This window comes from Chionomys nivalis, chromosome 16 (assembly GCF_950005125.1).
Source record: "Chionomys nivalis chromosome 16, mChiNiv1.1, whole genome shotgun sequence".
NCBI lineage: Eukaryota > Metazoa > Chordata > Mammalia > Rodentia > Cricetidae > Chionomys > Chionomys nivalis.
The window spans coordinates 6,087,149-6,114,820 of NC_080101.1; the positions used below are offsets into that span (position 1 = coordinate 6,087,149).

At 42.3% G+C, this 27,672-nt stretch overlaps 1 protein-coding gene across 2 annotated transcripts in view; it reads left to right on the forward strand.

Annotated features, from left to right (window-relative positions):
• Positions 1-17,999, forward strand: part of Dpy19l4 (dpy-19 like 4) — a 54,083-nt gene extending 36,084 nt beyond the window's left edge. Inside the window, exons 15-19 of one of the 2 annotated variants that reach the window (XM_057790519.1) lie at positions 298-354; positions 3,123-3,205; positions 6,729-6,861; positions 11,206-11,364; positions 12,986-17,999. In XM_057790519.1, coding sequence (XP_057646502.1) covers positions 298-354; positions 3,123-3,205; positions 6,729-6,861; positions 11,206-11,364; positions 12,986-13,150 — 597 coding nt within the window. In that variant the 3' untranslated portion in view covers positions 13,151-17,999. Of the gene's footprint in view, positions 1-297; positions 355-3,122; positions 3,206-6,728; positions 6,862-11,205; positions 11,365-11,454; positions 11,595-12,985 lie in introns of those variants that run through there. The other variant, XM_057790520.1, reaches the window with a different exon arrangement.
• Positions 18,000-27,672: the final 9,673 nt, after the last annotated feature.

A 27,672-nucleotide genomic window follows, 5' to 3' on the forward strand; every position in this document is an offset into this window, starting at 1 on the left:
TTTGTTTGTTTGTTTGTTTGTTTAATTTGGGGGGGTTGTTTTTTTTGAGACAGGGTTTCTCTGTGTAGCTTTGGAACCTGTCCTGGAACTAGCTCTGTCGACCAGGCTGGCCTCGAACTCCCAGATATTCACCACCTTCTGCTTCCTGAGTGCTGGGATTAAAGACATGAGTCACCACCACCCGGCTGTGATTGAATTTTTAACTATAAGGATATTATCTTGGTCATAGTGTCAGTTTGAATACCTCCATGTATTCTAAAATGTTTACCCATAACCCTTTTTGCTTTACTATTTTAGGCTCTTATTCTGAGCATGGCTGTGCCTACTATTATAGGTCTTAGTTTATGGAAAGAGGTAAGAAAACTGAATTTTTACTTTATGAAAATGTACTCATCTATAAAGTAATAAATGTATGTGTGTGTGTAGGAAGTTTCTATCAAGACACGGTACTAACAAATCTGATTTTATTTATTTATTTTCTAGACAGGGTTTCTCTGTGTGATAGTCCTGACTATCCTAGAACTTGCGTTGTAGACCAAGCTGACCTTGAACTCAAAGGGATTTACCTACCCTACCTACCCTCCCAACCCCCATCCTCCAAGCTAATAGTGTGTTTTTGGTTTTTTGTTTTTTTTTCCCCCAGTCATTGTACCTATAATTTCTTACGGCATTGACCTGAACTTTTAGAATAAAATGTTAAGGTCTTATAAGGCACATGAATGTGGCTTTGCCATTCAGGTAGCCGGGAGTGAGAAGAAGAGAAAGTTATGTTCAAAATATCTCCTTCCTTCCTTCCTTCCTTCCTTCCTTCCTTCCTTCCTTCCTTCCTTCCTTCCTTCCTTCCTTCCTTCCTTCCTTCCTTCTTGATTTTATTGAGCTCTACATTTTTCTCTGCTCCCCTCCCTGCCTCTCCCCTCCCTTCAGCCCTCTCCCATGGGCCCAAGAAAATCTTGTCTTTTTCTACTTCCCATGTAGATTAGATCCATCATGTATGTCTCTCTTAGAGTCCTCATTGTTGTCTAGGTTCTTTGAGATTGTGATTTGTAGGCCAGTTTTCTTTGATTTATGTTTAAAAACCACTTATGAGTGAGTACATGTGATAATTGTCTTTCTGGGTCTGGGTTACCTCACTCAATACGATGTTTTCTAGCTCTATCTATTTGCCTGCAAATTTCAAGATGTCATTATTTATTTCTGCTGTGTAGTACTCCATTGTGTAAATGTACCACAATTTCCTTATCCATTCTTCAGTCGAAAGGCATTTAGGTTGTTTCCAGGTTCTGGCTATGACAAACAATGCTGCTATGAACATAGTTGAGCACATGTCCTTTTGACATGATTGAGCATCCTTTGGATATATACCCAAAAGTGGTATTGCTGGGCCTTCAGGGAGGTTGCTTCCTAATGATCTTGGCTATTCTTACAGGTGTAAGATGGAATCTCAGAGTTGTTTTGATTTGCATTTCTCTGATGACTAAGGATGTTGAGCATTTCCTTAAGTGTTTTTCAGCCATTTTAGATTTCTCTGTTGAGAATTCTCTGTTTCGGTCTGTACTCCGTTGTTTTTTGTTTTTGTTTTTTTTGTTTTGTTTTGTTTTGTTTTTCTTTTTTTTTTTTTGATTATTTGTTCTTTTGATGACCAATTTCTTGAGTTCTTTGTATATTTTGAAGGTCAGTCCTCTGTCTGCTGTAGGGTTGGTAAAGATCTTTTCCCATTCTGTAGGCTGCCATTTTGTCTTGTTGACCATGTCCTTGGCTTTACAGAAGCTTTTCAGTTTCAGGAGGTCCCATTTATTGTTGCTCTCAGTGTCTGTGCTGCTGGGTTATATTTAGGAAGTGGTCAAGCTGATATTGTTAAGGCTGCTGCTATTGCCTTTTTTTTTTCCCACATTAGGAACCTCACTCTCTTTCCCTTCCTTTTCTTCCTTCCTTCTTTTCTCTCCTTCTTTCTTTCTTCCTTCCTCCCCCCTCCTTCTCTCCCTCTCTTCCTCCCCACTCCCCTCCCCCTCATCAGTTCTTCACTATTTAGCCCTGGCTGGTTTAGAATATATTATGTAGATAAGGTTGGCCTCCAACTCATCAGAGATCTGCTTGCCTCTATCTCCCAGGTGCTGGAATTAAAGACATGTACCACCAACCTCTGCTCCCAAAACAAAACAAGTAAACAAATAAAAAAAAAAGTTTTGTTTTCATTTGCTTGTCTTTTTTTCTTTTTTTAAATATTTATTATGTATACAATATTCTGTCTGCATGTATGGCTGCAGGCTAGAAGAGAGCACCAGACGTCATTATAGATGGCTGTGAGTCACCATGTGGTTGCTGGGAATTGAACTCAGGACCTTTGGAAGAGCAGGCAATGCTCTTAACCTCTGAGCCATCTCTACAGCCTCTCATTTGCTTGTCTTTTGAGACAAGGTCTTACCACATGGCCCAGGCTGGCCTTGAACTTGTGGTCACCCTCCCGACTTGGCTTCTCAAGTGCTGGGGCTGCACATGTACCGTCACATCAGCCTGAACATTTCTTTCATGCCGTTGTACATGCTCATCATTGATAAAAGTGTCCAGTAATAAGTAGGTCTTAATATTTAAACATATTTTGGTAAGTTCAATTTTAATATCTGAAATGAAAAAGGTTTTGGCTTAAGAGAATGTAATGTAACGGGAAATTAATTGCCAATAGACCTGAGAAGAAGCCGGGTGGTGGTGGCGCACGCCTTTAATCCCAGCACTTGGGAGGCAGAGGCAGGCGGATCTCTGTAAGTTCGAGACCAACCTGGTCTACAAGAGCTAGTTCCAGGATAGGCTCCAAAACCACAGAGAAACCCCGTTTCGAAAAACCAAAAAAAAAAAAAACCTGAGAAGTATTTGTCTTGGAATTTTAATTCTTTAGTATGTCTGTGCTTGAAAGCTGTAACTGATGATTGCAGGGCTAACATTAGTCACTGAGTCTAAGCACTGAGGAAATACAAAATTATTTAGGATGAAGTAAGTCAGTGAAAACGGCAGAGACCAGGCAGTTTTGCTAGGTCAGCAGTATTTGGAGTTAGTCTTTTGAAATACTTTGAAACAGTTTTAAACCTTCCAGTTACTTACACCTCTGGGTATTTTGTTTTGTGTTTTAGTTTTTTCCGAGATTAATTACAGAGTTAACAGAACTACAGGAATTCTATGATCCAGATACAGTGGAGCTCATGACCTGGATAAAGTAAGGACCACATTGCCCAAGACTGTTGCTAACTGTCATTAACCAGTTTTTGTGTGCCACCTCATGAGCTAAGGGGCAGTATTCAATGAATTGTTCTCCACATTCCCTTGTAAACCTCGGGAGCCATCACTCTGTACTTCTAATTATGTTGACACGGCCCTGGTAAGTATGAGAGTGGAGGTTTGCAGCCCTCCTTTGTACACAGCGGAAATGTGGGCCGGCCTCCAGGGACAGACATCCTTTACTTACTCGTCAGCTGAAGGTGGATGCCTCTGGGACTCAGGAAAGTCTGTATTGTCGGGGAAAACATCGAATAACAGGATACCCAGAATAGCCGTGCTTCCTCTGCTTGTGAGCTCTCAGTCAGAAACAACCATAACAATAGAAAGTCAGGTTCAAGCCGGACGGTGGTGGCGCACGCCTTTAATCCCAGCACTCGGGAGGCAGAGGCAGGCGGATCTCTGTGAGTTCGAGGCCAGCCTGGTCTAGAAGAGCTAGTTCCAGGACAGGAACCAAAAGCCATGGAGAAACCCTGTCTCGAAAAAAAAAAAATCCAAAAAAAAGAAAGTCAGGTTCATCTCTGAGTTTGTAGGAATGGATCTGAACTCACAAGTAGTGGCACAGTGGGAAGATTCTCCCGGCCTCGGCCAGCTCAGGTGGGACTAGATGGTCTGAGGTGGCCTCTTCTGTGTTTGCTGGTTGTCAGCTGAGATCAGATTGACTGGGCCTGTGGTCTAGTGGTCTGTGCACCTGTTTATGAGGTAGTAGCTGGAAAATTCCCAAGAGAAAGAGTGGCCATGGTTCAGTGTGCTGGGATAAAACACCATCACTGAAGGAAGTCAGGCATGAATGTGCAGGCAGGAGCTGATGCAGAGGCCATGGAGGAGTGCTGCAGACTCACTTGCTCTGCCTGCTTTTGGGGGAGAGGGCTGGTGTTAAGACAGGGTTTCTCTATGCAACAGCCCTGGCTGTCCTAGAACTGGCTCTTGTAGACCAGGCTGATCTTGAACTCACAGAGATCCACCTGCCTCTGCCTTCCAAGTGCTGGGATTAAAGGCGTGCGCCATCACTGCCCAGCTACCAGGCCTGCTTTCTTATAGCATTCAGGACCGCCTTCTCAGGGGTGAACTGGGTCCACACACAATCAATTATGAATCAAGAAAATTTACCGCAGACTTGCCAATCGTATGGAGGCATTTTCAATAAGAGTCCCTCCCCCCAAATATGTCTCTAGCATGTGTCAAGTTGACATGTAACTGGCCACTATTGTCCTGGATCACTATGATCCAGGAAATCTCATGGCTAGGATTCACATTTCCCTCCATGTCCATGGCTAAGGGAGAGAATTACTGCAGCCATTTTTATGATCAGTCTGCTCCTAGATAGACTTCCAGATAATTATGTTGGAAGTTGTTAAAGATCAAGTGAAGGAACAAAACACAAAAGAAGTGGCGAAACACTTTTAAAAGTCCTAGAAGAGGTTGGTGGTTGTGGTGGCGCTCGCCTTTAAGCCCAGCACTTGGTAGACAGGCAGGTGGATCTCTGTGAGTTCGAGGCCAGCCTGGTCTTCAGAACAAATTCCAGGACAGGCTCCAAAGCTACAAGAAACCCTGTTTCACCTCCCACCCCCGGCCGCAAAAAAAAAAAAAAAAAAAAAAAAAAAAAAGTCCTGGAAGAGCCAAACTTGAAATCGAATAATGCAGTGTTGAGTACTTGGGAGACTGAGGCAAGGAGATCGTTGTAAGTTTGAGACCAGCCTCAGCTACAGAATGGGACCCTGGTGCTGCTGGTGCTGCTGGTGCTGCTGGTGCTGCTGGTTTTTAAGGCCTGGAAAATAAAGGGGATAGAAACAAAAATTATCTATAGAAATGACAAGTTTGTTTATGGAATGAGTGAATAAAAGTGAGACTAGGTCTTTTAATGCAGTCTTACTTATAAAGGCATTCTTTTTTTGGGGGGGGGGTTTGAGACAGGGTTTCTCTGTGGTTTTGGAGCCTGTCCTGGAACTAGCTCTTGTAGACCAGGCTGGTCTCGAACTCACAGAGATCCGCCTGCCTCTGCCTCCCGAGTGCTGGGATTAAAGGCGTGCGCCACCACCGCCCGGCAAAGGCATTCTTTATATAAAAATGTTTTTAGGTCACCTTAACCATTGCTACTTATACTTAATCTCAGCACTCGGAAGGCAGAGGCAGGCGGATCTCTATGAGTTCAAGGCCAGCCTGGTCCACAGAGCTAGTTCCAGGACAACTAGGGCTACACAGAGAAACCCTGTTGGGGTGTGTTTGTGTATTGGGAAGGGGGGACGGACACAGCAAAGACTTGAACAGTTGGATGTTGTATAATTGGGTATTTGTCTGATTGTAATTATTTTGGCTTAAGTCTGTTTCCCTACTCCTGAGTCTTCCATTGGCCAGGTGCTGTTCCTTTCCTTCTGGAGCTTAGCTCTGTGCACAGTCCATAGTAGCCAGGCACTGAATAGCACATCCTTGGAGTGAATAGATAATTAAGGATGGCTGGGGGTACAGCTCAGATAGATTGCATTTGTGCTTGTGTCTTAGGTAGGGACTGTTGTTGTGAAGAGATTTCATGGCCATGGCAACTCTTATAAGAAAGACATTTAACTTACAGTTTTAGAGGTTCAGTCCATTGTCATCATGGCGGGGAGCATGGTGGTGTGTAGGCAGACATGCTGCTAGCTAGGTCTTGATCAGAAAGCAACAGGAAGTGGTATGTCCCACTGGACCTTATCTTAAGCATATATACGAGACCACAAAACCTGCCCCCACGGTGACACACTTCCTCAAGGCCATACCTTACTCCAACAAAGCCACACCTAATAGTGCCTCCCTATGAGCTTATGTGAGCCAATTGCACTAAAAGTGCCACAGCATGTGTGTGTCATGGTATGTGTGTAAAAGTCAGAGGACAAGTTATTGCCACTGTATAGGTCTTGTGGTCAAGCTCATGGCTTCAAGTTTGGCAGCAACCATCTTTACGTGCTGAGCCCTTTCTCCAGGCTGATAAGTACTCTCTGATCATACGCAGAGGTGTGAAGTTTCATCCTAGCACTGTGAAAATAGATGGGGGGAGGGAGGGAGGAAGTTATTTCTTGGTTCCCCACCCTGTAAGTGGACTCTGCGGAGTGGTCCACACTGCTGTCGACAGGAGCAGCAGGAGGGTGGATGGATGTGGAAGGATTTGAGTCATGTGGATTAATGCTTGCAGAACAGGGATGTGAGAACCAGCTACCCTCTCTGATGTAGTGTATTCTTGTTTCTTATCTCTAGTCCCTTTGATTTTAAGAATTTCCTTATCTTCAGTACTTAAAACAGCCGGTGGCATAAAGTAGATGTTCAGTCTAGCCTGCTCTTTAGTAATACATAGTGAAGTGAGCCGCACTGACTGTGAGGTCTATGTGCTGTATATCGCAAGGAGGTGGTATGTGAGCGTTGGTATAAATCAGTGATCCTAAAGCATATGATAGCATATTGCGCTTTATCATGTACTCTCTGGTTCTTCATAGGAGGCAAGCTCCAGTTGCAGCCGTGTTTGCAGGAAGCCCGCAGTTAATGGGTGTGATCAAGCTGTGTACCGGCTGGATGGTGACGAGCTTGCCACTTTACAGCGATGACGATCTTCTCAAGAGAAACGAAAACGTAAGCCACTTCAGATTCTATGTTTGGGTGTTTTAAAGTGACACTATATTTTAATCTTGTTCTGTGCTGCTACGTGCTTCTTGGTGGCTAGGGAAATCCAGTTTGAGAAGATGTGGTTCACTTTAGTTTCTAGAAGTTGTTGGCAGGTTGAAACAGGAGAGCCATTGTGAATCTGATGCCAGTCTGTGCTCCATAGTGAGTTCCAAACTAGCCAGACCATAGCAGGACCATCTCAACAACAAAAGACAGAAAACAGGTGAAAGTTGTATGCTTAATTTACCCAAGAGAGAGCCCAGGATTAAAATGCTAAGCTCTCTGTTTTGTGAGGGGTTGGTGCACTTCTGTAGTTTCTGTAACGCTGTCAGTGGGATGGCTGGATAATATCACAAGACGGGCACCAACCTTCCAAAGTATCGTGGTTCTCACATTGTTGAAGAAAACTGTCATTTCCTATCTCAGTAGGTGCTGATAACATAGGAATGTAATCTGGACATTTGTGGAGCTAGAGAGAGGGCACAGCGAGTAATTTGCTCGCCATCAAGTGTGAGCGCCTGAGTTTGCAGCCAGAGCAGCCGTGTTAAGGACCAAGTGTGGCAGCCTGCGCCTCTGTCCCAGTGCTGGGGGTTAGGGACAAGATCCTTGAGGCATGATGACCAGCCGCGTTAGCCCAGTCAGGGACGTCCAGATTGAATGAGAGCCTGTCTCAAAATAAGGTGGAGTGCTGGGGAGGGGGGGGTTGAGGGTGGGCGGTGGTGGTGCACAGCTTTAATCCCAGCACTCAGGAGGCAGAGGCGTAGGGATCTCTGTGAGTTCAAGGCCAGCCTGGTCTGCAGAGCAAAGCTCCAGGACAGCTAGGGCTGTTACACAGAGAAACTCTCTCTCAAACAAACAAAAAAAGAAAAAAAAAAAACCAAAAAAAAAAAAAAAAGTTGGCAAGAGATTGAGTAAATCAATTGGTGTATACTCCTGCCCCGCCCCTCATGAACACATATGTACTGTTTTGATTTATCCAGACATGTTAGCATCCTCATCCTTATAATGCAAGATATTTGGAAGATGGAAGCTATTTCAAGATCAAACTAGGAAAGAAGCAATTGCTTTGGGAAAAAGAAAATGTAACTGAATGGTGCTATTTGCCAGGCATTCCTAAGTCTTTGGGTTCAATCCTCAGTACTGCAAAAGTCAGTCAGCCAGCCAACTACCCTACCTGTGGGGTTCCTTCTGCTTTATTTTATTGGTGTGGGCTTTTATAAATAATTCTGTATAACATCAGAATGTGGTTTAGAGGGGCTGGAGAGATGGCTCAGAGGTTAAGAGCACTGACTGCTCTTCCAGAGAACCTGGGGCTCAATTCCCAGCCCACATAGCAGCTCACACCGTCTGTAACTCCAGTTCCAGGGGACTCAGTGTCCTCTTTTGGTCTTCATAGGCATCAGGTACGCTCATGGTGCACAGACATACGTGCAGGCAAAGCATCCATATACAAAAAATAAAAATCAATTTAAAAAATATTTTAAAAAATAATAGTTATGGTTCGTCCTACTGAGGAGAATTAAATTACCAAAACAGTAAAACTTCAAAAGGCCTATTTTTGGTTTTTTGTATTTAGAAAGAGGGTCTCAAGTTGTCTGTGTAGTCAAGGTTAACCTTGAACTCATGATTCTCTTGCATCCACACCTGCAAGTACTGGGCTTATGAAAATGTTCCACTGTGCTCAGAATGTACTGTTAGGTTGTGATTGTCTGTGCATGCGTGTACATACATGTCCATTACAAAGAGTCCAGAGGCAGGAGGAATTATTTTGCCTACAAAACCTAAGAATTCATCACACATTTGGTCATTCACTTTGATCTCAGCATTGAAGACTAGTGAAATGCTTGTTTGGAAATGGAATATGTGTGATTGCGTGCTGAGACTTATTTGTACCAACTAGAAAGTGAGGCAGGTTCTGTGAGCCTGTGGAGTCGTGTGCAGGAATTTCGGTTGCCTTTGAGGCAGTTGGGAAACATGTTTAGAGTTGACTGAGGCCAAGTGGCTCCTTATGTCTCTAATCCTAGCTTTTGGGAAACAGAGGCAAGGATTGCAGTAAGTTCAAGGCCAACCTGGACTATAAGTGAAACTTTGTATCGTTCATCCAAGAAAAAAAAGTTTTAGAAAAGGGACAAAGGGGAAGTTAATAATAGCAACCAGAGAACAGAGGGACCCAGAGGGAGGTGAACCTACAGGTGGTTTGGTTGATGTTTGCTGTGCTTCAGAGAAAGGTTGGTGTTGGGTAGAATATGGACAGAATTCCTAAGAAACCATCAACTCTAGCTTTTTGTTTTTGAGACAGAAATCTCACTGTGTAGTCCAGGCTACCACAATGCCCAGCTTCTTTGTCTTCTTTTGATAGGACTTTTCACCAGTATGGTGTTTCAGAATCAGTTATTAATATTTTGTTTTATGTTTTATGGAACTTGGCTCTAAGACTAGTAATCATGTTTTGTTTTATTTTGCTTTTTCAGAGTTTGCCTTCCTTTATGGTGTCTAGTCAGTAGTAGTTACTGGATGATTTTATCTAATCACAAATGGGCAGATGAGACAGCATCTCTAGCCTATAATGCAAGACTCATCTTTGTGCCGGGCGGTGGTGGCGCATGCCTTTAATCCCAGCACTAGGGAGGCAAGAGACAGGCGGATCTCTGTGAGTTCGAGGCCAGCCTGGTCTAGAAGAGCTAGTTCCAGGACAGGAACCAAAAAGCTACTGAGAAACCCTGTCTCGGGAGAAAAAAAAAAAAAGATTCATCTTTGTATGATTTCTTACAGTCAGCTCAGGAAGAGTGCCTGGATAGGACTGTCTTTAATTTTTACTTGTGTCTGGGTTCATTTGGAGACAGAAGGGTGCATCAGATTTAAATTTTGAAAGGAGGCTTTTTTTTTTTTTTTTTTTTTTTTTTGGTTTTTTGAGACAGGGTTTCTCTGTGGGTTTTGGAGCCTGTCCTGGAACTAGCTCTTGTAGACCAGGCTGGTCTCGAACTCACAGAGATCCGCCTGCCTCTGCCTCCTGAGTGCTGGGATTAAAGGTGTGCACCACCGCTGCCCGGCTTTTTTTTTTTTTTTTTTTTTTTTAAAAAACAGGGTTTCTTGTAGCTCTGGAGCCTGTCCTGGAACTAGCTCTTGTAGACCAGGCTGGCCTCGAACTTTCTGAGATCTGCCTGCCTCTGCCTCTCAAGTGCTGGGATTAAAGGCGTGCACCACTACCACTCAGCTAGGCAAAATACTTGTATAGGCAATTTTTTTTTCAAAAAAGGAAAAAAAAAAAGTGACTAATTTGCATATGAAAAGGTGCTTAACTTCATTAACCATCAGGAAAATGAAAGTCAAATCCACAACTAGATCCCTCTGCGGAGCAGGTAGGATGGCTAAAATCAAAGGGACACATATGTCAGGCTTGGTGGTATACACCTTTAATCCATCACTGAGGGTTATGGGGAGTAGGGCAGCCTGGTCTACATAGCAAGGTCGAGGACTGCCAGGGCTGTGTGGAGACTCTGCCTCAACAAACAAACAAAAAGGACAAACAAGTATCACTTAGGATTTAGATAGCTGGAACCAAACCCTAGACACAGTTTGTGGGAAACTAGTCAGAGTCTTCGCAAAGTCCTGGTGGAAAGGAAGATGTGTGCTCTGCACAAACTCCTGTGTGAACACTCATGTTCATTATTCCTAATGCCCCCCAAGTACACGCAACCAAACCGCTTATTAACTGATGATAAACAAAATGTCTTATCCTTGTGTTAATAGAATAAAAATTTGACTCTGAAAGATTATATATTATATATCTTAAATACGAACGAGTTAGGCAAACTTTGTGCCAAGTGGAGGAAGTCGATCACAAAGGATCCCATGTTATAGACCCATGGGTGTCAGGTGTCTAGAATCGATACTTTTGTAGAGACAGAGTAAATTATTGGTTATAGAGGGCTAGGGCAGGTGGGTTGGGGGTGATCAATAGGATCTAAAGTTGTGTCCGTAGGTGTGCGACTTTGTAAATATACTAAAAAACACTAGTTAGTGAATTATATGTGGATTGAATTGTTTTTTATAATTGTGTGTATGCCGGGTGGGGGCATGTGCATGTGAGCACCGCCATCTGAGGGGTCCTAAAGAGGACATCATACGCCGTGCAGAGGGAGTTACAGCTGTTGTGAACTACCTGACTAGATGCTGGCCATCTGCAGGAGCAGGTCATGCGCTTAGCTGCTGAGCCAGCTCTCCATCCCTGTGTCTTATTAAAGCTGTGCAACTTTAATTAACAGGTGCTTTCAGTGTCTTTTAAATTTTGTCTTAATTATTTCCTTCCAGATTTACCAAATCTATTCAAAGCGATCTGCTGAGGACATTTATAAGATACTAACATCTTACAAAGCTAACTACCTAATTGTAGAAGACGCCATCTGCAATGAGATGGGAACCATGAGGGGCTGCAGGGTTAAAGATTTATTAGATGTTGCAAATGGACATGTAAGTAACCATTTGAAAAGCTGATTGTTTCTTTGAAAAATGACTTGACTTGGTCTTATAATCTTCCTACATGAATTTTCGCTGCTGCAGCAAGTGACCCTCACACTGCTACCTAGTAACCAAGGAGGCCGCAGGGGAGTCTGCAAGTCCGATAACCAGTACCGACAGGAGGAGGTGCTTTTACTCCTGCAGGACTTGAGGAAAAGATGAGTAGATCACTCTGAGTTGTAGGGCAAATTCTGTCTAGGTGTAGCCAGGATTTCTTTCTTTCCCCTTCTGAAATAATCATGTTCGTCTTAATAAGCTAAGATGAGTTTGTAGGTGAAGAGCTTATTCTCACATTGCCGTCTTTCAGCATTAGAGAGGTGGCTCAGCATTTCAAACCCCTCTTGCCCTCATCAGAGGACCCAAGTTCAGGTCTCAGGCCTCACATAGCCGCTCACTACCTCCTATAACTCAATCTGAGGTGTCTGATGCCCTCTTCTGTTCTCTGAGCACACTGCATGCATGCAGGGCACACATGGGGCTCTTGTGCGTGGGGGCACATGCCCTTCATATATCCAATGAGTGTCCTCAGACAAAATACACACATGGAATGAAAATAAATCTTAACGTATTTCCCATTTTCATGTCTTCATGACCCAGTAAGCATGCATTGTAAACTTATGTGTGTATTTTGAATATTCTCAGGGGTGCTTGATAATGTGATTTTGGTTTATTGGTGATAGATTTTTTTTTTCCAATTTTATTTTACATCCCGACTGCAGTTCCACACCCCCTCCCCAATCCACTCTTCTGTTTCTGTTCAGAAAGGGGCAGGCTTCCCATAGTTATCAATAAAGAATGGCATATCAATTTGCCTTTATGTTATTTTGGGGCCCACCTCTTTATTCTTTCTTTCATATATTGCCAGATGTGGGCTTGAGCTACTTTACTATTGGCATTGGTTGTCTGGTGTCTGGAATAGGTGTACAATATTATAGACACAAGCAAGCATGGGGCAGCAGGCTGGCTTAGTGGGTTAAGGTTTATGTTTCCAAGTCTGACAACCTGAGTTCATCCCTAGCACTTCTAAAAGTTTTGCTCCCCCATATCTCTCTCTCTCTCTCTCTCTCTCTCTCTCTCTCTCTCTCTCTCTCTCTCTCTCTCTCACACACACACACACACACCACGGATGTAATGGAAAACCCACAGAACTTAGGTTTAGTTGTGCTGTGTTGGTGAGCACTGTAGATGGAATGTAAAAGCCTAACACTAGGCAGTGTCACGTGTGTGCTTGCTTACTAGGTGACTGCATAGGCGGGAGATGGTATGTTGATTTTTAAATCCTTAGAAGCTGTGTGAGTTCTTCAGAGCACTGGTGACAGGTGATAGAAACAATGTCAGCTAAATTTTAGTATTAAATCCTTTATAAACTGCAAATATTTTATGCTTATTTCTCAATTAGAGTTCAGGAATTCAGTGGTCATGAGGACATAGGAAAAGGCTTAAGTTTGCTAAACAGCATGAGGTATTTTATAGTCGTGTTTAGCAGGTAATTTTCATATATATATACTAGTACAAGGATTATATTCCTCACAAATTTAGTAAGTTTTTTATATTGTTTATTATTTTTTGATAGGTGCTTTGTGAAGAAGACAACAAATTAACCTTTTCAAAGTACGGACGGTTTTGTCACGAGGTCAAGATTAACTATTCTCCGTATGTGAACTACTTTACTCGTGTGTACTGGAACAGGTCCTACTTCGTGTACAAAGTCAACACTGTGATCTCCTTCCAGTCTTAGAATAGCAGAGCCTTCGCTTCAGAGACTGCTACTTGAAGTCACATGCAGGGTTCTGGACCTGCACGGTGTCCTGCAGGTGGTGTGGATGTCTGAACTGCTGCTGCTCCTCCCACGCCTGCTGCTGATTCCTGGGTTTACGGTTTTGTTGGAAGTAGATGAGATGTCGCTGTCTTAGTAAAATGTCAGATCCAGCAATCTTCCGACAGCTTTCTTCCTTAGTACATGACTTAAAGATTTCCTGTCGCATCATCTCCTCGTGAACCTTATCTATCATAATATTGGTCTTTAATTTGGATATTTTTCAAGGTCAGTGTTTACTTCAAAAGCATAATTTTTAATAAGTACTTAGTGTGATTTAATTCTACAGTAGAAGAGGAAATTCACAAAGCAAGTTTGTAACAGATGTGAATTTTTTACAATTAAAAATAATTTAAATGTTAGTTAAAAATATGTGACATTTAAATTAGAAGGGAAATAACATAAAGGAAAGTGATTCTTTTTATGATATTGTTCCTGTCATCTGCTGCTCAAGTGACCTAGCATATTCTTAGCAACACATAGGATGAACTAGTACTTTGATTATTTCATGACTATTAAGTGATTGCCTTTCTCACTTATGCCCATTAAATGCCTAACAATTTAATCATGCTAAAACAACTTTTGTTTGTTTATATATTTATGTGTGTGTGTATGTGTATGGACACATATGTACACACATATACATACATATGTATGGACATTTCAAAGAATTTTAGGTTTTTGTGGATGTGGAGTATACAATCTAATCACGTTTTCTATGGACGTATTAAATAAAAATAATGAAGACTGTCACAATAATGATATGCACACTGCCGTGGGCACCGTTTTCTGGAGGTGTTGCAGACACTTTTAAACACACCTGCATATAGGTGTATTGGTTAAAAAGTATAGCCAATGAAGTGATGTTATTTATGAAACATTATATGTTTAACAGTAAGAGCAAAGTGAGGGTTAAATAAAGTTTTCACCATTTGACAGTATAAATGCTATATTCCTTTGTGTATTTGCACTTTGTTATCATTAAAAGAAATTCTAAGCCAGGGCAGTGACTGGCACCATTAATCTCAGCATTTGGGAAACAGAGGCAGGCAGGTCTCTCTGAGTTCCACGGCAGCCAGAGATACAGAGTGGAACCCTGTTTCAGGGAGGAAAAAGAAAAGAAAGAAATTGTAAATTAATTTGGCCTTTTAACGAGATTGAGGATGGGTGAAACCCATAGAGAAATGGTTTGACTGAAATGAGTATTTAGACAGTTGTTGAGTTCTCTACCTTATTGTTAGCGTGCTGTGAAGTTACGTTTTCAGAACTCTATATAATCTCTTTTCTTTCTGTAACAGGTATGTACAGAATTATTTTTCTTTCTCAGGTATGTGCACTTAGAGTCACTTTAAGATGCTTTACCGTTGTGGACCCTAACTGACGTTTTCATACCTTCTGTCTAGCATCTCTGGCTGATTCTGAGCACCTTGGGAGTCAGTAGTGGTTAGCATCAGTCTTTGTGAAAAATGACCAGTGCTCAAGTACACAGTGAGTAGCCATTTGGTCATACTTAGGATCAAATCATGCAGAAGCCAGGCAGTGGTGGCAGGAGGCAGAGGCAGGTGGATCTCTGGGTTCCAGGCCAGCCTGGTCTACAATAGCTAGTTCTAGGACAGGCTCCAAAGCTACAGCAAAACCCTGCCTTGAAAAACCAACCAACCAACAAACAACAACAACAAAGCAAAATAAAACCACGCAGAAACAGCTGTAAAGTATAAACCCTGTTCCCCTTGTGATATGAAATACTCAATTGAATTTTTACTGACATGGTAACGTGTGGTGTTTTATTTTATTTTATTTTTTTATTTCTTAAAGATTTTATTTATTACATATACAATACAGTGTTCTGCCTCCATGTATGCCTGCATGCCAGAAGAGGGCACCAGATCTCATTTTAGATGGTTGTGAGCCACCATGTGGTTGCTGGGAATTGAACTCAGGACCTCTGGAAGAACAGTCAGTGTCCTTAACCTCTGAGCCATCTCTCCAGCCCACGTGTGGTGTTTTAGTTTCTGTTTTTTTTTTCCCTGAAATAATAATTTGCTTTGCTCCTGTCAATATATTTCTTAAATAGACACAGAATTTCTTACTTAAAAGTTTATAGTTAGTCCCAGGCATGGTGGTATACTCTTTATTCCTAGCTCTCATGAGGCAGAGGCAGGTGGATCTCTGGGTTCCAGGCCAGCCTGGTCTACAGAGTGAGTTCCTGGACAGCCAGAGCTGTAGAGTGAGACTCTCTCAAAAAACCAAAAATACAAAAAAAAAAAAAAAAAAGGTTAAAGAGTTTATAATTAAATTTTCACTCAGAATCAACTGAAACAGAGACGTAAGCTTTATTGTAGCGATTCTATTGGCTGTGACTGTAGGGCAGTGGCAGAGGGCTCGGGTGGCATACACACGGCCCTGAGTTTAGTCCCTGGCACTACCGAAAAAAAAAAAGAGAAGAATAAAATGATAATGGTAGGTATGAGAGATAAGTTGATTTACTTCTATCTTAACTGTCACCAACACTAGAAAATATCACATGCTGAAAGCATTTTTACTTAGTAACGTATAGAACAAGTGAAAAAATCTGCAAGTAGTAATACCTGGGTGCTTGGCAGCCGTCAGGTTCAGCAGTGGAGCTGCGTCGGAGGAGCAGAGCTTGTATGGTTGGGGTTGGAAGGAGTTCCTCAAAGAAACCTAAAACAGTTTGCTCTTAGTATAACAAACCCATCGAAATAAGTGCCTTATCGTCTTTATTTCTAAATTCGTTTGATATTTCATATCATATTAGCCACTTTCTTTCCCATAAGAAAAGATCGGTAACTGTTTGTACATTGGTGAAGTAGAGAAAGGCTGAGGAGGAAGTCCTGCGGTAGAGTACTTCCTTGACATTAACTCCACTGTGCACTGTCACCATTAACTTCAGTAATGAGCAAATCTGTGTCCGGAATGTCCAGTTTCTTCACTAAGTCATCCAGCCTTTCAGGTGCCAAGTAGTCCGCAAAGAGAGACTGACCTGATAAGGGATGCGATAGGACTCTGTGAGTGTAGTACTTCTGATGGCTTGGCATCTGCGTGCTGGTGTTGGGCATCACCCTGGCAGAGTCGCACAGTCTGTGTATGTGTGCTGTACTTCAGCACTAACTCGGCACACGCATGCACACAGGCTTTCCTTTCCCCGACAGTAACCCAGACTGCCAGTCGCCTCAGCATTCTGACTCTTCCATACCAACCAGATTCAGTCAACAAAGAATGAAGAAAAAGAAGTCGAAGTGTTAACCATTTGGGCTGAAAAATATGCCTCAAATAGATTATTAATTTCTTGTATAACTCTGTTACTAAATTAGTTTTGAGAAATCTTTGGGGCCTCTTATTTTTGAACTGGTAATACATTTTGATGCCTCTTTTTGTATAAAAGTAGTATTTTTTTTCAGTTGGCGGAGTTTTTAACAGTTCTATGTAAATCAATCTTTTGGTAAATTTATTTTTAATGCATGAATATTTCAAGGACATGTTCTACTAATTCTGTATATTTAGGAACCTTTCTAAAGCTAATAATTACTTTCTAATTTATATCCTTTCTTTGTTTATCCCTCTGTTAACATTTCCAGTCTTGCTGTGTTTGATGGTAGACACCTGTGATCACAGCACTTAGGAGATAGAGACAGGAGGATCAAGTGTTCAAAGTCATCCCCAGCTACATAAATGAGTTTGAGGCCAACCTGGGTTGCATGAGCCCCTCTATAAAGAAAAAAAAATCCAAAAATTAAATGTAGAATCTCTATTGTTGTCATTTGCTAATAGCATTGAGACTCAATATGTATTAGAATTCTGGCTCTGGCCTGGTGGTGGTGACGCACATGTTTAATCACAGCACTTGGGAGGCAGAGGCAGGAGGATCTCTGTGAGTTGGAGGCCAGCCTGGTCTACAGAATGAGTTCCAGGACAGCCAAGGCTATACAAAGAAACCCTGTTTCAAACAAAACAAAACAAAAACAAAAAACAAAAAAGAATTTTGACTCTGCAAATTACAAGAAAAATCAAACAAGTTCTTACTTAAATTACTGAGTTTTTTTTAAATGTATAAGGTTAATGCTTTAAATAAGATTAGATGCAATGTTACAAAGGAATATATATGATACCTTATTTTCTAAATAATGAAGTTGCTTTTGTAATAAAATGTACATGTCGGAGCCAAATGTGTTGTTTTTAGTATAAAGGTTTCATTGCATTGTTTCTACTTCTTGACATGTAGAATACTATGTGCAAGTCTATGAGAAATAGACTTTACTTGTGATTGTTATCTATATTTTGTGAAATAATGGCATAACATAAACCTTCAGTATCTAATGTAATACCCTTCTCTGTTTTAAGCCGCTGCCTCCTACAGCTGTTAACAGCGAACAGAGGTGTGGGTGGTCTCTGAGTCCGTCTACAGTGTGTGCATTTAGAGTAACTGTGTTCTTCCTGCAACTAGGTTACATTGCCAAAAAAGTGTAAAATGTCAGTAAATACGAATACTTTAAAAGAATTTCCTAGAAATAGCTTTATTCCAGATTTTGTAGCATTAATATCCTTTTATCAATAATGAAGTTCATGCTCGTTTACCCTTGTTTTGTCTTCTTAATAAAACCTCTCAGGATTTTAAGCTGTCTCTTACTCATACTTGAACTTTCTTGTAAATTTGTTGAGATACAACTCACTCCTTTAAGTGTACAGTTGCTTCCACCTCCTTCAGCCAATAGCCTTTAAGATACCCGCCCACTTGGGCGTGGTCTTGTATACTATAAATGGTGGCTGTAAAGCAAGGCCTGTACTCTCTTGCTTCTGCCTCTCATTTCCAGCTGCTAGACTCTGTTCCTGTTCCTCGTTAGTGCAGAGGACTGTGATCTATAGCAAACAGTCATCTGTACGTCTCCCCTAAATAAATAACCCGTTATTATACGTAATTCTGAGCTAGTGTGCGATTATCTTGTAACTTCCTCCATCCTCTGGCACCCACATGGATCTGAACTCCACACCTAACCAGTCCACAGCCCAGAACATCTCCCACCCCCACCCACATGGCTTGCTTTTATCTACTAAGTGTTTTTTTTTTTTTTTTTTTTTTTTTTAAATAAAATTCCCACTGCAGCGGAGCTAAGTGCGTGTGGCGACTTGGAAATTTCCCAAGCTCGCGCACATCTCCCCCACACACACACTATCGTGTTCCCTGCCATATGGCGACTTGTGCAGTTTCTGGTTTGTGCTCCCTGGCCGTGAGTTCTGGGCTTCTTGCTCCATGTACAGAATTGATTTAATTGCCTTTAATTTGTCAAGCAAAGCATATTTCTCAGTATTTACCCAACACAAGGCAAGAAAATCAAAGCAGCTCAGGACTGTTCATGGCACCAGGTTATGCCTCTAGTCACAACTCTGCAACCACAACACCTGCTAGACAATTAAGTTTATTCACCTAAAATAATTTACCAGACCTCATAACATAATAATACTTTATTAATAAATCAATAATCTTGAAAGTTTTATATTGACAATATTGACAATATTACCATAGAGAATTTTAGTGACTTTTTTGCTTATACTATGGATTGTATTCTGTAAGGCTTATATGGTTATTGTGTTACATCCATTTATTGGATATTGGGACTCAGTCTTTTTCTTCATATTATATCCTTAATAAAATGGTTTGATAATAGAGCCAAGAATGAGGCACTTTTAGAAATGATACAGTCTTTACAGACTAATAATGAACAGTTAGCTGACAGGATTAATACCATCGATAGTCAAAAGTTGCTGTAAAAATACTATTGAAAGGGGTAACATTAATTTGACAGACAAAATTGAATCCATGTCAAAGGGTACTGAAAAATTAATTATCTGAAAGAACTCATACTGTTGAATTTGACAATCAAAATTTGTTAAAAATTTATGATAGGTTAGCAGATGGAGTATCTCTCCAGGATGACAATCTGCACACTATCCAAATAATGTCCAAGGATGAGATGTTATCTTTAGAGGAAAAACTCAGACCTTAGAATCACGTGTGCAAGCCAGGCGATGGTGGCGTACGCCTTTAATCCCAGCACTTGGGAGGCAGAGGCAGGCGGATCTCTGTGAGTTTGAGACCAGCCTGGTCTACAAGAGCTAGTTCCAGGACAGGCTCCAAAACCACAGAGAAGCCCTGTCTCGAAAAACCAAAAAAAAAAACAAAAAACAAAAAAAAGAGTCACATGTGCAGAATGAGGACCAGAGGTTAGAAATCACTAGAAATATATACAGGTCAAGAGATTCATGCTTTACAAGAGACAGTAGTAAAAAGATTTGAAACAATTGAGGAAATTATTGGAGCAGATGAGCAGGGAAAGAAGGTGCAAGGACAGGATTCAACATCCCCAGTACTTGTCAGAAATGACTTACCCAGGGTTTTAGCTTCCTACCCTGTAATCTACTCTGACAACGCATCAAGTTCTAAAGGCCCAAAAGGTTCCAAAGAAGGTAAATGGATACCTATAGGAATGAATGATCTAAAAGAAATTAAGCAAGCTGTCATAACTTATGACTTGCATTCCACATTTGTTAGGGAGATGGTAAAGACATGGGCTTCTAGCATCAAAACCACACCACATGACTGGCTTCAGTTAGTTTCAGCAGTCCTGAATGATGGGCCTCATCTCATGTTTAAATGTTATTTCAGGGAAGAGGCTCAAAACAACAGGGAAAAGCAAAATGACTTGAGACTTCCCAAGATCAAATTCTTGGTGAGGAGCCAGGCGGTGGTGGCGCACGCCTTTAATCCCAGACAGGCTCCAAAGCTACAGTGAAACCCTGTCTCGAAAAACTTAAAAAAAAAAAATTCTTGGTGAGGGCCCTTGTGCTGACCCACAGGTTCAAGTGCTTTACAATGAACAAATCTTGTCCCTATTGCCACAAAGCAGCTTTAAATGATTGGGACATGGTTCAGGAACTAGAAAAATGAATTGAATCCTATACCAGGGTTAAACTGGGCCAGAGAGAAGCTGTTAGTAACTTTTTACAAAGATTAACTAAGGCTGTACAAATAGTAACAGACCCAGATGCTAGATGAGTACTTATTGAATCTCTGGCTTTTGAAAATGCCAACTTAGAATGCAAAAAGATACTTGGACCTTTAAAGGTCAGATCAGCAACAGTGGATGAATGGATCCTGCATACAGTGAACATCAAGACATTTGACTATAATATGGAATCTTGGGTAGGAGAAGCGATTTTCAAAGGTATGAGGAGACATCAAAATGCCAAATATTTTAATTGTGGTAGAATTGGACATCTGATAAGGGACTGTAGACAAGGAATTTCTAGGAATAATATCTCCTCTGGGAATGGCAAATATAGGAGGACTTGGCCTTCAGGTATATGTAGAAGGTATGGCAAAGTCCAACATTGGACCAATGAATGCAGATTAACAAAAGACAGACAAGGCAACCTGATACCATTGAGAAACTCCTTGGGGGACCTCTCGCAGGCCCCCAAGTCAAGAGTGGTGGTCCAGTCATTCCCAGTCAGTGTGGAGGACATCTCTCACCAGGAAAATTAAAAAATCCAGAGCCTTAAAAAAAATACGATTCTGGATGATGGAATAAACATGGAGAATGAATCAAAAGTTCCAATAAGAAATATGAAACATATATTCTGGCAGCCTTCTATAAATGATCAAAGACCAAAGCTAAGAGTGCATAAAAATGGCATTGTAATTGTGGGTTTGATAGACAGGGGTGCGGATGTGAGTATCATTACTCCAGAATCTTGGCATCCAAATTGGCCTCTTCAAGAGGGAGATGTTCAATTACTAGGAATTGGAACCCTATCTCAAATGAAACAAAGCACAAGATGGGTTGAATGCATAGGACTAGAAGGACAGAGAGAAAGGCTGAGGCCATATGTGGCTAATAATGCAGTGAATTTATGGGGTCATGACCTGCTGTAGCAATGGAATACCCAGATCAACATTCCTGCAGTCCCAGAAACTCAATCCTGGGAAGGATATTATAAGGCACTATACACAAAGATCACTAGCCATTCAGACTGTACAGAACACAAAGCATCTAGCAAACCTTTAGAGGTACCAACAGCCTTACCTTTGAAATGGTTATCTGAGAAACCAATATGGGTTAAGCAGTGGCCTCTAGCTGAAGATAAATTGCAAGCTCTAGAACAGCTAGTTCTGGAGCAAATAGATGATCACCATATTGAAGAATCAACCAGCCCTTGGAATTCTCCTATATGTTTGTTAAAAAGAAATCTGGTAAGCGGAGAATGGTGACAGATCTAAGAGCTGTCAACAAGGTATTCAACCTATGGACCCTCTACAATCTGGAATTTCTCTGCCTTCTCTATTACCAAAAGAATGGCCTCTTACAGTTATTGATTTAAAAGATTGGGCTGGGCGGTGGTGGCGCACGCCTTTAATCCCAGCACTTGGGAGGCAGAGGCAGGTGGATCTCTGTGAGTTCGAGACCAGCCTGGTCTACAAGAGCTAGTTCCAGGAGAGGCTCCAAAGCCACAGAGAAACCCTGTCTCGAAAAACTAAAAAAAAAATAAAATAAAATAAAAGATTGTTTCTTTACTATGCCTGTACAAGAAAAGGACAGAGAAGAATTTGCCTTCACCGTGCCTCCTTATAATAACTGTCAGCCTACTAGGCAGTCTTGGGTGGATGAGTCCTGTGGCATTTGGGGCCCAGGTGCTTCACTGGATCAGAGCGGCAGCTGGAGATTATTTCACAGAGATTACAACAGGAAAATCCCAAACTCGCTCAGAGGCTTGGTGGAAAAAGTAAAGAAAGTGAAACCCTGTCTTGAAAAACCAAAAAAGAAAAAAGAAATCTCAAAGCTTACCTCCAGCTACACACCTCCTCCATCAAGGTCACACCCCCAATCCTTCTTAAACAGTTCCACTAATTGAGATCCACAGATTCAAATATATGAGCCTATGGGGCCATTGAGGAACCCTCTGTGGCGCTGTCTTAGTGTTTCTATGACTGATAAAACAGAATGACCGAAAACAAGTGGGGAGGGAGAATTTATTTCAGTTTACAATCCACAGGCCAGTCAATCTCTGGGAAATCAGGACGGGAACTCAAACAGCATAGGAACCTATATGAAGGAGCTGATGCAGAGGCCTTGGAGGGGTAGAGTTTGCTCTCTTGTTCCCTGTGGCTTGCTCAGCTTGTTTCCTTGTACACAGATCTCCAGTGAGCTGGCCCACCCACATCAATAACGAATCAAGAAAATGTAGTACAGATTTACCAGAGATCCTACAGGGACATTTTCTCAACCGAGGATCACAAATGACACTACTTACTTCAAGCTGACATAAAACTAATGAGGACGGCGGGCCAGGAGCACTTGTGGGCAGTATCTAAGATCTTTATTCTTGAGCTGGGCATGGTGGCCCTAATCCCAGCACCGAGGCAGGAGGATATGTGAGTTTGAGGCCGGCCTGCTCTACGTAGGAATTTCCAGTGCTTGTCAGACTCTGTCTCAGAGAGCCTGCTACTCTTGTCCAGGACTAGAGTTCAGTTCCCAGGAGATCTGACACAGTCTTATACCTCCAGGGAGCACATACATGAATGAAAAACAATGTTCCATTATTTTTTTATGTATGTGGGTGTTTTGCCTGCTTGTATGCCTGTGCCGCACAAGTGAACCTGGTGCCCGAGAGAGCAAGCAGAAGGTGTCAGATGCCCTGGAGCTGCAGATACAAACTTTCGTGAGCGCTCATGTAGGTGCTTGGGAATGGATCCTGAGTAGTGTGGAAGAGAGGCCAGTGTTCACTTCTAAGCCATCTATCTATCTTCAGCTCCTGAAAACAGGGTTTCTCTGTGCAGTCCTGGTCGTCCAGGAACTTACTAAGTAGACCAAGTTGACCTTGAACTCAGAGATCCATCTGCCTCTGCCTCTGAAGTGCTGGCTCCAAAAGTAAATCTTTTTATCTTTTTTTTTTGTTGTTGTTGTTTTTCGAGACAGGGTTTCTCTGTGGTTTTGGAGTCTGTCCTGGAACTAGCTCTTGTAGACCAGGCTGGTCTCGAACTCACAGAGATCCGCCTGTCTCTGCCTCCCGAGTGCTGGGATTAAAGGCGTGCGCCACCACCGCCCGGCTCCAAAAGTAAATCTTAAAAAAAAACAGGGAGTGGGGGACCAAGCTTTGTATTCTTTGATTTTGTCTGTAATTGTGATACAGGCTCTACTGTGTAGCCAAGGCCGCTCTTAAGCTCATCAGCCACCTGACAGCTGCGGACGCTGGGAGTATAGGCGTGCACCACTATGCCAGGCTCGAGAAGATAATTGTTAAAAGATTTCTGGAAGAAATCACATTATTTGCTAGCACACTTACATATGTCTTCATTTTTAAAAGTGTATAGTGAAAGACTAAATGCATTTGTAAGCCCCCTCAACCCTAAGAAAATGTAAAACTTTAAGAAAAATCTAAAGCCATTTCTGATGACTCTCAGTACTTCCCTACCTCCCTTGGGAACCAAGGACATAACAGCTATGCATGCACGTACTGAGATGTTGGAAACTTTCCATCTCCCTGAATAGGGGCATGATAACCCTTAGGTGTTGACTCAGTTACTGATGTTTTGACTTAGTCCCTGGGAAGGGGCAATGTGACCTTCAGAAGTTTCCCTTTACCTCATCTGATCTGGCAATCACTCTCCAGCTAATTATTGGTAATAGCCTTTTTGAATAAGCCAATCCAATAAGTTGAAAAACAACCTACAGGTTCCGCCCTCTTGTCTCTGTGGCTTTTTGCTTTAAAAGATGGGCTGTAACAGCTGTGGATGTCCTTCATATCCCGAACCTGAGGGACCCTGTCATGACAGAATAAAAATCCTCTTGCTGTTTGCATCCGCACTAGTGGTCTCGACTGGTCCTTGGGTAGGGGGTCTCTCCAGAAGAAAGACATCCTTCAGGGGGTCTTTCAATAGAAAAAATTTTAGAGACTTAGCTTATGCCAGGGTGGTTCTGCCTTTGACAACTGTGACTTCACAGCATGGGGGGAGGGGTGTAGCAAACAGGACCTGTGATTGACAAGTGATATGGTGCCTCTCTAGCTACAGAGAAAACTTCTGAGATCCAGTCCTAAAAGCACACCAGCCTCCAGCAGCACAGGGCAATGGCAGGAATCCACGGAGCCAGCGAGGCTAAACTTTCCTGAGGGGGGTTAGGGGGAAAAAAGCACTCACAAGCTCTCTTGTTTTCCTTCTTTATTTCTATCCCTTTTTCTCTCTCTAATATCCCTTCCCACCTCATGTTGTTTTACAGCTTTTATACCCCAACAGAATATTCCAGGTAATACAAGAGTCAAAACAGTTGCAATCCATTTTTCAAGTGAATGATTATAGGTAAAAACATGCTGTTCATCTCCCTCACATGATTACAGGTGAAAAACAAATAATCCCAGGAACCAACATACATACCCAGGCAACTTGTTATAGATTAACCGTGTGGGCAAGCAAGGTGTTTTTGTCAGATCTTTTACTGGCAGATTGTGTTTTGCAGTTACAAAGAAAGGGCCAATTACTTTATTACTCATCTTGAAAGGTAATCTTATAAGGAATCTTAAAGAAATCACAAACCTAAACTTTTAAGAATTTTTATTTATTTATTTATTATGTGTACAGTATTCTCAGTATTCTGTCTGCATGTATGCCTGCAGGCCAGAAGAGGGCACCAGATCTCATTACAGATGGTTGTGAGCCACCATGTGGTTGCTGGGAATTGAACTCAGGACCTTTGGAAGAGCAGGCAGTGCTCTTTTTTTTTTTTAATATTTATTTATTTATTATTTATACAATATTCTGTCTGTCTGTGTGCCTGCAGGCCAGAAGAGGGCACTAGACCCCATTACAGATGGCTGTGAGCCACCATGTGGTTGCTGGGAATTGAACTCAGGACCTTTGGAAGAACAGGCAATGCTCTTAACCTCTGAGCCATCTCTCCAGCCCCCAGGCAGTGCTCTTAACCACTGAGCCATCTCTCCAGCCCAAACCTAAACTTTTATATATGAAAAAGAATCAGTCAGCTCTATTTTAAATCTTTAGGGTACACATCTAATCATTAATAGTTTTTTATATCAGGAGATTGAGGACTTAAATGGGTGTAAGGAATTAATCACCACCTTTGGTCATCAACCAAACCTAGCAAGGAAAGCACATCAGCCAGTAATAACTGGGCTGCTTTGTTCTTGTTCTCTGACCTTAAAGAGTTCCACATTCAACTCTGTGCCTTTCTAAAACTTTAGGTTGTCTTCTTGGGGATTTTCGCTGCAAAGTTATTTAACAAAAACATCTCAGTCTAACTTTGCTATTTTCAAAGCTTTCAGCTGTGTTGCCTTCTGAGACCTGTGAACACATCTCCCAACATTAAGGTTAAAAGAATTTAAGCTAGCTGAGCTACTGGGACTCAATTGTTAGTCATTAACTTGAGCTATAATCCATGCAGCTCCTTAGGTGAGACTCACAGATCCTGGCCGTGAAACATATCCTTGTATTTATTTTTATTTATCAAGACTCTCTATAAGCTATCACTATTATTATCAAATTATACAGAACACCTGGGGTCATTTTACTGACAATCCACAGGTAAACATGCCCAATAGAATGGGATATTTCCAAGAGATAAACATACTATATCACAGGCAGAGGAGATCTCCCTAGTCCACTCACACCATGCTAGACACCAGAGAAAGAGAGCAGCAGCGGACATGCGCAGCAGAGGCAAAAGACATTCTGGGCTCTGCAGTCCCCGGGCCTTGCCTAACCGAGATTGACCCATCAGAGGGTTTCCCTTTTGGTGGGCAACATCTGGAACTTCAATTGCAACTCGCTGCTTCTCGGGCATGGCCCATGGCAACGCACCAGAAATCGGTGTGCTCTTTGTGTGTTTTAAATCACATGAACGCTTATGACTTGAAAGCGAGAGAGAGGTTCCTATGACTGTTTCTCCCCGAGGCCCAGGTAGCCGACTTCCCACTGCCAGGAGGGCTGCATTCTTCCCTCTTTCCCTCTCTGCAACCTGAAAATGTCAACAAGGATGTGCCTGTCCAGCCATTTTCTTTACCGAGCTTATCTGCCACTGTAGAAGGCTTTAAACTTTAAAGTTTAAAGGAGGAGGGTGGAGTTGCCATTTAAAGGCAACTCAGAAACTCGGCTGTGGTTCAATGTGGCAATCAGTGGCGGTATTGTTTCGGGTAACAGGTCTCTCAGTTCTCTGGTCAGTGAGATACTGTCTACAAGTAATACAAGACAGAAGCTTAAGGCATTGCCATGACTTCGTAACAGTTTTAAATCTATTGCTGTTTTATAAAATCTATGGCAGAGCTGGGCCTAATTGCAAAGACCTGTCATTCCAATTATTCCCTAGAGGACATAAGATCCATCCCCAGAATATTTATAGACTGGCTTTACATATTCTGTACGTGGTTGGATTTTACTTTCTTAAAGAAGTATAAGAACAAAACACACAAATACCCACAAAGAACCCATAAGGAACGTGATGACCTCTAATCTCAGCACTTGGGAGGCTGAGTCAGTAAGATCGACTCAAATTCAAGTTCAGCCTGAGCGACAAAGCTTCAGGTCATTCCGGGTTATAGAGTGAAACCCTGCTTTAAACAAAGAAAAACAAAACAGGAAGAGAGGCATCTAAAAGAAACTGACTAAATCTGAATTTACTTCTGTGTTTCTCAGGGTCCCCTAATGAAAACAGTCGTCTTTAGTAATACATATCTTGAGAAATTTTCTATGGAGTGGGTGCAGGACAGAGGTAGACGTTGGGAGTTTTTTCCCCATCTCTCTCCAGGAGCTATTTCGGCTGGATCAGCTGGCCAGTCAGCCCCAAGATCCCAGGAACTCACTATGAGGACGAATCTGTCCTCCAACTTGAGGGACCCTTCAGCTTCTGCTTCGCAAGTGCGGGGTTTTTCAGGCTGGCCCCACCAGACTTTGTTCCTTAGTTCTGTGGGGGACACAAAGGCAGCAAATGTCAACGTAGGGCTTTACTGTGCGGGACTGGAGATCTGAGGAGCATTAACTAGGTGCTGAACACCCAGAGCTCGACCGGAGAAGGCGCAGACAAGTTGCATCTAACTGCATGCGCTCTTCTTTTGGAAAACGGGGCGAGGAGGTACGCGGGAAGGAATCTCAGAAAGGGAAAGCACCAGAGACAAAACAACTAGATCTGGTTCCGTTTTTCTGATTACGAAGCCATCGAAGTCGCTTCATTTTCTCAGTGAGGAGCCCACAGGGGACCTGGAAAGCCCCTTGAGAATCGAGCTTCACTGTAAGACAACGCCGGGGCCGCGCGGGGGCGGAGCGATCTCTTGATCACGCCCCTTTCCTCTGAATTCCAGCAGCGATTGGTCGAGAGCGCGGCGAGTCGCGAATCCGGGGCGGGGCTCGGGCAGGCCCCGCCGCCATC